The 13,547-nt window shown below is 36.9% G+C and overlaps 1 protein-coding gene across 4 annotated transcripts in view; it reads right to left on the bottom strand.

Annotated features, from left to right (window-relative positions):
* The window catches only part of LOC124155037 (ran-binding protein 3), a 58,031-nt gene that overhangs the window by 43,752 nt on the left and 732 nt on the right, over positions 1–13,547 (bottom strand). Inside the window, exons 1-2 of one of the 4 annotated variants that reach the window (XM_046528785.1) lie at positions 12,924–13,038; positions 4,963–5,601 (exon numbers count right to left, since the gene is read on the bottom strand). The exons of 2 other annotated variants lie outside the window; for them this stretch is intronic. In XM_046528785.1, coding sequence (XP_046384741.1) covers positions 4,963–5,557 — 595 coding nt within the window. In that variant the 5' untranslated portion in view covers positions 5,558–5,601; positions 12,924–13,038. Of the gene's footprint in view, positions 1–4,962; positions 5,602–12,923; positions 13,039–13,547 lie in introns of those variants that run through there. One more of the 4 variants, XM_046528791.1, reaches the window with a different exon arrangement.

Raw genomic sequence — 13,547 nt, forward strand, 5'->3', positions numbered from 1 at the left:
TCATGCGTTTAGAGTACATGAAAGCTTAGTGTGGTGTGCAATTAATAGGTTATTACAAGCTTGCCAAAGTTTGCAGATACAAACAAGTAATTTGATGTAATTTGGAGCCAAATATGTGTTTCCCACTATCATCAGTTGAGAACTCTTAAGCGACGCAGGGTAAAATATAGATTAAACCAGTTAAAAGTAAATATTTGTACGACCAACCTAAGAAAAACATAAATAGTGGATACAATGTACACATTTTATATTGTCATCATATACTCTTTTTTAGTTATAGACTTAGTTTTTGGCACCTATGATGAAATTTTTTAAGTGCGATGTGATGTGAAATGTGGATGCATCTCCAAAAATATTGTTTAAAACGCTATTCATGAACTTAAGAAACGATTAAACTCCTAGTTAGATGATGCACCTGAAAAAACTAAGTCCAAAGACTTTAATTGTTTCTTAAGTTCATGAATCGTGTTTTAAACAACATTTTTGGAGATGCATCCACATTGCACAATACAGCGCACTTAAAAAATTAAAATTTCATCGTAGGCGCCAAAAACTAAGTCCAAAGATCATCTTGGTAAGGGGACCGAAAAAAATGTTCCACAATCATGAGTTCAATCGTTTCCTAAATGCATGAATCGCGTTTTAAACAATATTTTTGGAGATGCATCCACATTAAAAAATTTCATCGTAGGCGCCAAAAACTGTCCAAATATCAACTTGGTAAAGGGACCGAAAAAAATGTTCCACAATCATGAGTTCAATCGTTTCCTAAGTTCATGAATCACGTTTTAAACAATATTTTTGGAGATGCATCCACAGATCCACAAATGTTCAAAATACGAAATCAAAATGAACGCGATATCCCAACTGAACGCCCCAAGGAAACTAATATTTGATCTAATATTTCGAACGGTTCGAAAGAACTGATATTTTAAATATCAGTTCAAATATTAGTTATTTCGAACGGTTCGAAAGAACTAATATTTTAAATATCAGTTCAAATATTAGTTATTTCGAACGGTTCGAAAGAACTAATATTTTAAATATCAGTTCAAATATTAGTTGGAACGAACCGTTCAGTGGCTATCGGAGGGGAATAGAGAAAGAAGGGGAGGGGCTCGGTCGTCTACGACGCACTTCGGCGGCCTTGGATGGCCTCCCTCGTAACCGCCATCTGTTGTACCCACAACGCACTTGCTCGAGTAAGCTGCAGTTCAAAATGCCTCTTGATGATCATACCTACTGTAATGAGTACGCCGCAATTGTGCAGTGCCGACATGAACAGTGAACAGGGTGTTTTAGAGAACGGTTCATTTTCGAACCGGTTCATTTCAGTGAACAGTTCGTTTTGGCAGTTCGGTTCTTTTTGACCCATCTCTACTATTTTGGCTCTGAAAAACTGGATAAAAGTTAATAAAAATAGAAATTTTTGTTTGAAAAAATACTATAAAAGTGAGAATTTCACAGCATATAAATTTAATAAGACATTATAGTTTTATATCATATTTAGTTAATTTTCTCCTTGAAGCTGTGCTGAAATAGGAAAAAAAAACCTCTAAAATATCTTTAGTTAAGCGCATTTATCCTGCAGAATGCAACACTGCATTACAATTGGGTGTTATTATCTGTTCATTTTATCTCTGCGGGTCAGCTTTCGTGAAATCCCGGACACTATCGGAGGGCCTCGCTGAAGGGGGAGGGGCCTCGCTAAAGGGGAAGGGGTAGTACCGAGAGAGAGAGAGGGCAGGAGCGACCTTAACGTTGCCAAATGTACACAGGCGCCCTAGTGTCCCACTGAAAAGTTGTGACTCATACGTGGCCACAGATATTTTGGGCCCGGCGGCGAAACAATGCATACAATGTATAGCTACTTATTTAGAGGGGATTGAGGATAATCCCATCTCAGAAGCCAGGATATTGTCCGCTAAATGCGAGACCGCTGGTGAAAGGCATACATAAGCGTAACATTCTGATAAACGGGGATTGCAAGGGAATTCATGAGGATGAGGATGCAAAAAGAATGGAGAAAAGTAGCACGACGGGTATTTTATTAAATAATTTATTTTGTAACTTATTGCTGGAGTGGTGTGGCTAATAAATCAACCTCCTCGTCTTCCCTCCCGTTAGTGTCCATATTTTCGGAGTCACTTTCGGAGCCTTCAATAAACACGCTCGGATGTTACTCTTTTAAATCAGAGGTATACAAAACTGTATAGGTTGTAATACCAAAAGGTAAATACGGAGTTGAGGAAAAGGGTTAGGGTTTGGTAATAAAGGGATCGGAAAAGTACTGAGAGGGAATAGGTGGAGGGAGGGAGTCGGTGCTGATGGGAATGCAAAAGGTGAATAAAAATTTTCTGGAAAGGCGAAGGAAAAGGATTAAAGTGGAAGAATAAGGAACAGTAAGTTATAAGTTGGATTTAAATGGAAGAATCGAAGAGCACCAAGAGAACGCGCGAGATTTGGCAAGACAGCTAGCAGATTCACGAAGTTGACACGACGGAGGTCTGAGAGCGACTGAAATTCCGAAGTGCTAGGCCACGCCTACTGTCTGCTGATTGGGAGAGGGAAAGTCACGTGTAGATAAACTTTCCCTCCTCTCACCCCAACTCGGTTAAGCCACACCAGCTCACCCGCAAAGATAAAGTGAACAGACCTTAGCTCACAGCCAAACATTTTATCCATGGTGTTGCTGTACCGGCGTGCTGAGCAGTTTATTGTTGAGATTATAAGAACTGTGACAGTGAAGCATGCGAATAAGTTGTCAATTAAAGTAACAATTTAAGCTACATCGCACAATACAGAATATATTTTGAACTGACTCACAAGTTACAACAATGTAACGGATGATGTCATCAGATTTTGGGGGAGTTTCGCTATTGATCCATTAGCGCGACCCTTCAAAATCGAAATCTTCTTAAGGGCAATGCCGTGCTTTGGATAAAATCTTTCCTCTCCAACCGGCGGCAGCAAGTATGCAAAATATTGCTACCTATCAGACACTAGCTCTAACATAACTCTATCTAAACCACTTCAACTATGCCAAGGTGTCCCCCAAGGCTCAATACTTGGACCCATGTTGTTTTTAATTTTTATAAATGACCTCCCACCTTCAATTTCAGTTGGTAAGGTACTTCTCTATGCTGATGATACCTCCCATCTTTTACAGTCAAAAAATTCAGCTGAACTTGGGGATATTTCCCGAACCTAAATCTCAGATATGAGCAATTGGTGCCGAACAAATGGACTCACCATTAATTCCCATACATCTCTTCACCTGCAGTTCCACCACAAAAGGTACCCACCCACGTTCAGCTCCTATTTTTCGTTTAAATGATAACATGTCTGGTTAAAATTTTGCGGAGCATGAAAACTGGAGTTAACTAATCCTTGTGGTTGAAATCATGAGTTTTACTACTTTTGCTCAGTATAATTTACAAACTATCTCCAGCTAAGGTTTTGGCGGTAACATATGCCAGTTAACACTAACCAGACATTATAAAACCTTCCCTAAATGGTGACAGCAGCAAAATGAAGAAAAATAGTAAATTTGAGGAAGTTGCGTGTGAACCACCAGTGGGTCATACAACAGCAAACATGTTAATAAAAAACATCAACTGTAAGATACTTACATGGAAAACTCGTCTGATAATGACTATGGTATGGGCATGGGCCTGACCAGAGTTTAAGACAGGAAACCAGTTTAGAATATGATTATAAATCAATTTCAGATTTTCAGAAAGTCAGATATTAATTGTCAGGAGCAGAAATATTCAAAGGGAAAATGAGATAAGAAGTGTATGGATAATAAGGACAATTGTGGCTTAATATTTAATTCCGTAGAAGTAGTTTCACAGCCAGGAGGAGTATTTTCTAAGTTTGGAGGTTTTTTTTAAGGATAAAAAGGTTTTATTTATGGAGATTTTCAGCATTGTGAAAATTTTTGTATCTTGAGAAAACATCTGATTGAAAATCTTCACTCTATGGAGTAATTTTTGGGTCAAGCCAAATATCTCGATATTTTGTGAAATTTGAAAAACAAATTATAGCCCCCACATTGCTATGTGCAAAAACTACTTTGCCAAATAAAAATACTGATAGAAGAAATTGGATAACTGCATGAAAATACTCAGCCCTAGTGACCTGAAGGCACCAAGTCTACTTCCATCACCTTGCACCTCTTATTCCCACAGCAAAAGCCTTGCAATAACATGTTTCCACTCGTTCTTGAACATAAATAAACAATTTTCAGTGAGATAGAGTGATAAAAATTAAAAGCTATTGGGTACCTTGCAGAGGAACAGACAGCAATTTTCTGAGAGGAGAGCCTGATAAATACTAATTACATAGTTGAGATTAATATCACGTTAAGTTTGTATTTTTTTATTCAATAGTAGAGCAGTTTTTCCTAGGAATTTTTTCCTTGAGCTAGAAAATACATATTTTTGAATTTTCAGTTCAGAAAACATTTAATAAGATTCATAAGACCCATCAAGAATTCGGTTGGGCAGAATGTCAAACTCATTGGGCTATTTCATGTTCCGACTAACTTCAATTTATAGTGTATCACACTTCTAAAAGCAAAATTATTTCTTGGGTTTCCAGGATTAGTGACATAAAAGGAGTGTGGATGAAGCCACACAGATAAATTATTGTCCACAAAACAAGAATTGTAAGATCCTAGTGTGATCACTTCAGTTTGAATCATGTGATAATTATTCTTCAGAATAGGTATCTGCATGCTTTTTTTAAGGTGATTTCCTATTTGCTTTCCATCATTTTTCTTCTATAGCTATCAAGTTTAGTACACCCCTCAAACAAGATCCAGAATGTACCACCACAGATCCAATAACATTAGTATTGAGTCTCCAGAGAAAAAGATTTTGTCCAATCACCATTCAGAACCAGACCACAATAACAAGGAAGCAAGGGTGATATCAAAAGCATAATCAATACTCTCACCTCCCACATTGACACCAAACATTGCAGCAACGTCAAGCGCCAACTGATATGGAATCATCTGTTGTGCCACAGGAGGGCCTGGCTTTTGAAAACCACTCTTTTTCTCTTTCTCCAGTTGATTCAACTTTTTCTCTGTCTGCTGGAGCTTTGTCCTCAGCATCATGTTTTGCTTTTCAACTCTGAGCAGCTTTTCCCCCACAATAGCTACATCTGCTCCAATTAGTGTTAGTTTTAAATTCTGTTCTTTAAGAATATCAGAATTAGATGAAACAGTTTGCAAAACTTTCTTCTGGTCCTCCTGCATAGCCTGCATATGTTTAGATAGTTCTATAAGCATGTTGGCTACGCATGGAGAGGAATTATCCATGGATGGCAATATTTTTGGCACTTGTGGGTCAGAGAGTCCACTACGCAAAGGACAAGGGCATTCTTGTTTGCATTTTTCACAATTCCACGGGGACTTCCTATTTACTACATCATCCAACTCATTTTCACTCAATTCTGCACAAACTGTATGAAATACACTGGTGCACTGAAAGCACTGCACTGAGCCAGTACCAGATAGAACTGGGAACTCGCACAGTGAACAAAGCATGGCTGTCAATTATGCAACTGCTATCAATATTCACAGGGGTGACACTGAAGAGAGAGAGGAAGAAGAGGAAATAGAAAACTCCAAGATACAGAGAAGAATTTATATCAATGAAATTATTCCAACAAGCAAATGCATTCGTAAACTTCAATCAAACTAGGAAATATACATATTTAGTATAATGCTTGCCATGATTGTAGCTTGAATATCCACTCCACAAAAAAATATCTAGAAACTGTACATTAATTTTATCTCCAAAAAAGAATGAATGACATGTAAATTAATGAAAGAAAGATTTTCACTGTATTGGTCAGAAGATCTCTGCAATTTTGGGTGCTGCGTCTGCATACATACCTATTCTTAGGGTAAACAAGTTTTGCTAGTGACAAGTCCGGCTAGTGTCTTCAGGTTTAAGGTACCATTGGTCACACTACGTGGGGCTGGTTGTACCAGAGTGATTGGTAGAGATTGATGATCCTTATTGATGCACTGTTAAGTGGATAGCCTGCATTTTTGATCAAATTCATAGGCTGCACTTCTTCGGTGTTATGGTGGGCAGGAAAAGCAGTGGGGGTTGTGGACATGCTATCTAAAGAAAGCCCTACAGATGGACCGTTATTGCAGTGCTACTTCAAATCACCATTCAAGACAAAATGCCTCAGTGGTGACTAACCTCACCCACCAGGCCAACAGATTAAATAATACTAGACATTGACTCCCTTGAGACTAAGAAGAAACACTTGACACTGATGCTATACAGAAATAGCTTTATTTACGACATGTTCCTGAAAATGACAGCAAAGGAGGAAAGAAACTCAGGTTGGAAACTGATGGAAAAGACCAGCCTACAGGAAACCACAAAACCTAGAGCCCATCCCATTCGTTATGGGAGCGTAAGGAAAGATTGCAAGAATTCAGAAGAAGCATGATGCTGAGACAGGTTCAAACAAGATCACCAGCACTCTGCTCAGGCCCAAGGACAACAACTTGCTGCAGGAGATATCTGGAGGCATGTACAGAGTGCTGTGTTCCTGTAGAAGGGCATATATTGAAGAATCCTGCAGAGCCTTGGGCACAAAGATATAAAAACACAAAGGGCAAACAAAAACAACAATTTCCAACTGCCAGCCATTGAAGAACATGTAGGTATGACACTGGCTGTGACATTAAATTCAAGGATAAAAAAATAGGATCTAAGGAAAGCCACTATCGTCCCAGGCTCACCAGAGTGTCCATAGATGTATGGAAATCACCTTTTAACAGTGCATGGAAGAGGCTCATCAATGTCAATCAATCACAGAGCAGGTTCCACTCAAGAATAAATGAATGATTAGGGAAACTCACTTAAAATATTTAAGGCATTCCAAGGTTTCATTTTGCACTTCCGAATAACAATGAACCTAAAATTTACAACCCCTTTACCAAAATAAGAATTTTCAATGTGAGTCATCTCGAAGTATCAAAGAATTATTTCATTATCTCACTATGGTTCATTCTTGCACGCGTTTGAGCTGTTCTCATCATTTCAGTCCACAATTTTAAATGCGCTGTCGTACATATGTCAGATTGTGCAAGCACATACCACTATTCACAATGTATAATGGTGAAAATGTTTTAGAGCGAATACGAGTTGACTATCAATAGTTTTTGGTAGAAGATGAAATGCTTACATGCCTTGGTATTTCAATTATGTCAACAGAAAAGAGAATCATGTTGGCCGTGAGACTGAACGGCAGCAATAATTCACGGACGAGCCTCAATGAATGATTAATGTTTACCTTAACGTACTAAAGCATGCCCGTAATCGTGGTGTAAGCTCTGTGACAGTATCTATCGCCAATCCTCAAGATACGCAGAACAAAACCCCAAAATCCTCTTCCCGCATCTCGAAGGGATTGCAGACATAGCGTATCTGCCACCGAAGTATGCGCATATGTTGCCTCCATCGACATTGATGCTCATGCAACAGTAGCGGAGCTATGTTAAGAGCCTCCACTCTCCTTAATAAACATGAATCGAAGCCTTGAACTTATGAAAGAAATATTAAATCCATCTGTGAACATTCCACACCGCACTGTACTTTTTACACAACACCTTGATTTGCGAAGTAACCATTGGTTGTACTCCAAATTACAATGAACATTAAGTTGTGAGTATTTGACTTGTACATATTAGTAGATGCACAAATATAAGATAATTTTCAAACACTTAACATAAGGTTTAACTTCTCACCAACTTCAATCGCAATAAAGGTGAATCAATTCAAATAGTATGCGGATATAAGTTTAACTTTACGCATTTCTTTTATTTATTTTTAATACATTTTATTCATGGGAAGTGACAACATAAAATAGCCACCTCGTAATTAATGAATTATGTGCTATTAGTAAACAATCATAGTGTAAATTCATAATGAAAAATTTGAGTGCATTGCCACGACGAAGCTACCACGGGCCCTCTTGGCCGTGAATACTTTCACCAATGAGGTAGTCAGAGTGATGTCACTAAAAAGTTTCAGAATCACTCCAGCATTGTAGCAGTCAATAAATTGACGAAATCCGCTTGTGATGGCCATGTGAAATTTAGAATCGAGCTGAGGGTGACAAATTCATACAGCATACTTCAATGATTAGAGGAGTGACATTTCCTCAAAATTGCTAATTGAGAATTTTGTTATTTTGAGAGCATATAAATATTTCTATCAATGAAGGCATCAGAATGATGAAAAAAATAATAAATTGATTCTACGAGAAGTAAGACAATAACAAGAATACCAGGCCAATACATTTATTGACTAGGCCATTTTCAGCACAATGCAATCTTAGGTTTGTTATACAATTATAGATGGGAGAAAGCTACAATTCATTTTCTTCATTAATTTTACAAAGAGGTAAGAAAGCTATCAATACCAGATTGCTATTTAGAGTCCAATGCTCAAAACGGCTGCTGGTCTTTGCAAGACCCTGTAAAGAATAAAGAGCATGTACCACAAATGAAATGCTCATGCATTTACCGCTGTTGGTCTAGTGGTCATATCAATTTCACAGATATTCTTCTCTCCCACTTCAATCCACTTTAGTCTGCCTTGTAGCACTCACATAGAAATTGCATTATTTGTTTTTTGAAAATATTAAAGGAAATAAGTGGTGATAACATAAATTGGTTTCCTTTTCCACCCTCTTCCTGAAGAGACATGATATAAATCCTGGCTATGCGATTGGGTGGGAAAGTGGCACTTAAAACCATATCTACCAGTGAAGATTTTGAAAGTGATGCCGCCTTCCATCTCAGCACACAGGGCTCATTGTTTATTGTACCAGCATAGTGTACCTAGCATAGCAAATATCAATGGCTAATCAATAAGAAAAAGGAATCACTAATGATTTTTTATTATCATCTGCATCATTTTCACACAAAAATAGCCAGATGATATTATTATGGAGAATAATATGCATTAATGTGATTTGAGAACCATTCAACCATGAATTTTCAGCATTCTATGAATTACCACAATAACTATGACCTAATATGCTGATACAATGGAAAAAATAATCTGTACAAATAATCTCATTCGAAAAAGTCCTCAACATATAAAACTGTTCATAAAACTGCATATTATGTTCCCTAATATTGTCTTTCAATTACTAGGACATACAAGCGCCACTTTTTTGCAATAGGAAAAATCTCTTCCATTCTGCATTTGAAGCTGGTAATCTGAATTGGCCATCATAGTGCAAGGGTTACCACTTTCGATGGGACATATTTCAGATTAAGCAAAATACTACTTCTTCATAAATGCAATTCAGACTTTTATAAATGCCAGAACTGGAGAAAAAAGGGAAGACTTTCTGTATGTTGTATCAATGTGAAAGAATATGCACCAAGCTGTGCATGTGTTTCTGCTCATTCCAGACTTGAAAATTTTTGCTCCTTTGGTATTCATGTCATGGAGACAGGAGAAGAAAGTCAACCTTGAGCCCACTCCTTTTGCTCCAACTTCAGCCTCATTAAACATGATATGTGACCGAGAAATTCATTCATCGATTGACAAAATTCTATCAGCTTAATTGTCTTCCTTGTATGCCAACATGTAAAGACCTGACAACTACTCAGAGAAAAATTTTTGCTTTGCAACAGCTTTTGAACCCTTTTGAAACTGCTTTGGAACACCAAAATCTGCATTGGAACTGCTGTGAAACTCATTTCCACTCATTTCTACCAAAAATTAGAAATATGAAGACGTTTGTAACTCATTTGTAATCCCCTTTCCAACTCCTTTGTACAGAGTGCGGAACTGCTTTCTACACATTTGGAACTCCTTTTGAACGATTCGGCAGGATTTCCAGACGTCATCATTCGTATTGTAACTGCTGTGTATGTAGAAGATTCATTTGGAACTCCTTTGAACGAGACGACAGGATTTCCGGACGTCATCATTCGCATTATAACTGTTGTGTACTGAGAAGATTTATGAGTAACGGCTTTCCATACGTTTGCAATTCTTGTTGAACGATTGAATAGGATTTCCAGATGTCATAATTCGTATTGTAACTGCTGTATACGGAGACGATTCATGTGTTACTGCTTTCCATAAGTTTGCAATTCTTTGTGAACAAATCCATGCGATTTATATACATCATCATTTGTTTTGGAACTGTCTTCTACGCGCCAACATACCATGGCCAGGTTCAGTCTGATACGTTTGGTCGAGAAAACAAAAATTCTTTAATATATGCAATAAAAATAGATAAGTGGTTTAAGAAATAATCGCAAGTCAGTTAATAGAAACGGAACTCCCAAATATTCCCTCGAATGAGTTTAAAAATTATTCTATTTTCCTTGTTGCTAAAATCATATTTTTGGGTCCGATTTGAAATGCGACAAGAATATCTTCAATACGTACCGAGAATCTTGGTTGCATATAATAAAGGTATTCAATAACAACTTCATAGCGCTCGCGTTTTTTTTGCGTTTCCAAGTGTATTATTATCGTAAAAATATCAATGTCTATGCTTTCAAAGTATACTTCGCACATATAAATACATACTGAATTTTACGGCATTTTTGCAACCTTTTTTTTCATTGCTTTCGAACTTTAATATTACCGGAAAAGTAGAATTTTGCATCGATTAATATACATAAAACATACCGATGTATTGTCTTCGCGATCCCTAGGAAATGGTTTATGTCCATATTTGGATCCGTATTTTATAGGACTGAATTTTTTCGCCATGAATCCCTCCTTCGAAAATATATTTCAATGTAGAGGTAGACAAGTTCGATTACCCGGAAAGGCCATTTTTCCATTGAATTTTCAGATATTTGACATGACGGTTTTCAAGAAAAAATATCCAGAAACGAAGGCATTTCACTCAAAAATGGACACTGAATGATCCATATCAACCACTTAAGATCGGAATTAAGCTCTCGATAAGGACTTTCTTGACCACCAAAGTGACTTACCCCTCACTCCGCATTTTGAAAATATGAAACTTATGTTAAGTTTGTCGAGCTTGAAGGTCCTTCGCTTACGACTAATGCTTTGGAAAGCAACGGAGCTATTGCGAAATGATGGCACTGCCGCACCTCAATTCGCAATATTCATCTGGTACGAATTACCAAAACAGACTAAAATAAACTTCAAGAAAATTGAATACGCCATCTTGAACTGCTAAGAAGCAGGTGGCATGGTGTACAAATGAGTTCCACATGGGTGTCCAACTGGTACAAATCAGTTTCAAAACCGATGAACGAGTGGTACAAACGAGTTCCAAATTTAAATCCAAATGAGTTCCAAAGGTTGAAAATTAGTTCCATAGCAGTTTCCAATGGAAATCCATAGCAGTTCAAAATGTGTTACAAATGAGTTGATGACATGGTAGGACGCTATGACGTCATGAACTGCTGTGTACCATGTTTCAATTCCACAGCAGTTCGAAAGCACATGCAAATCAGTGGTACAAAGCAGATAGATGACAGATCCAAATGACTTACACAGCAGAAATTTTTCCCTGAGTAGCTAGACTGCCAAGTATGTTATTGTTGATTCAAGAATGTGATATATTCAGGAATTATGATAGCGTTTAACATTCCAATTTCAACCATTCCATATTGAACAAGTTAGATACAAGTATGCATAGAATAAATGACTGACACACATAATTTTCCTTTTTGCCTTTTATTTCAATTCAACTGAAAGATTAGTCATTGATATAAAACACTTGTACCTAGAATTTTTGCCAGGATATAAGAGTAAATTAACTGCCATGCCATTTCCATTGTTTCTCGGAAGTATGAACAAAAGTTTCATGAGTTTTCAAATACTAAATATTTCCCAAAGGATTCCCAATTTTTCAAGAATTATTAGTTCAGTACACACCCACACAATGATTCCAATGATTGATAATAAGAATATTCATTAACTGATACATAGACTGTTCATGAAGTTTTGGTCAAACTACAAAAATAAGAGTTTGCAATGATACCATCAGTTTCACAAAACTTTTGCAAAACATTACCAAATAAATATCTTTTATCGTGAGAAGTCATGCCACAAATGGCATGATTATGGGGTATAATTAATCAAAGGCACCATAACATTCCTGAATATATTTATCACTGCTCAGTAGACATATAAAGAAAACATGCTTACGTAAATAGGCCAAGTAAAACCAGGAGCATAGAAAAGTGCAATCTCGTGAAGTTGCAAGCGTCTATAAAAGGTGAGTACTTCATTGGCTAAAAATATCAATTCAAGGAATAATAATTCCTTGGCCCTGGCAATCCAGCAACACTTGAGTTTTATAGTAAGGCTTTGTTTTGAATAATCAGTCACAAGCATTTTCATTGCACAACTTGTGCCTTTTAGACAAAGTTGTTCCGTTGTATTCCTTCTAAGAGGAGCGAGAAACATACACCAAGCTTGAGATAGGATTTAACTTGTCACTAATAACCACTCATATTTTTCAAGTAGGATGATGCAAACAGATATCAAAGTAATTTGAGAGACATTTCATTGCAATAAATCGGGCAATTGAATTAAAGAGTCGAATAAAGCTTGAAATCTTGATATAATAATTCCTATAAAGTAGTATATCTAGGTTGAAGTCATTATAAGGCATAATGAAAACATATGGAAGCATTGAACAAACTTAATAAATAAACTTTAACTTTACACTCCTAAACCAAAATAAAATATTAAGTGAAGTGCCACAAAAATAATGAAATGCCTGTAATAAATATACACACACAAAGGGTGAGAATTAAACTAAAACGAAAATACGATAATTACCATTACAGTAAAAACCTGCGAACCCAACCACCACCTATATTTTAGAGGAGCATTTACAAAATGTCTCGCGCAACGTACCTACCAGTGTAGATTACAGAGTTATTGAAAGTTCACGGAATTTATAAACTCTTTACTACCCCTGAAATTTAACTTAACGTGAATGACACACATTTCTCACTTGAAGTTCACAACAAAAGAGGATCAAGGATGCGATACAGATAAACCCCAAGTGTCCGTTCGTAAATACACATGCTGACAAACCAAAAAGTAGGGCTTACTTCACCTATAGCAATTCGATAGCGACCTTGAATTCACGTTACCTTCGAAAACTGGATTAGACAATTGCTGGAAAAGTAGCATGAATATAACTGAGTCGCAATTTTCGAACTGCTGAGAACGAATGTACACTTCAGGGTTATGCCGAAGACATTGCGATATTCCGTCAAAATACCTGGAAAAGTGACTTGAATGCCTGATACAGCAATAACTGTATCAATTTCTTCTGCTTAATGGGGGCAAAAGCATAGTGAGAACGTATATGCGCGTAAAATTATTCCAGCGGAATAATATTCGATTGGCAAAAACAATATATGCATAATTTTTCGATGATGAATAAGTTCTTAGCACAATATAACGCACCAAGCATAAACTGGGATTTATTAATATTGTAAAAGAAATAGCACTCCCCATAGCAGAAATAAA

Source organism: Ischnura elegans, chromosome 1, assembly GCF_921293095.1.
Source record: "Ischnura elegans chromosome 1, ioIscEleg1.1, whole genome shotgun sequence".
Taxonomy (NCBI): domain Eukaryota; kingdom Metazoa; phylum Arthropoda; class Insecta; order Odonata; family Coenagrionidae; genus Ischnura; species Ischnura elegans.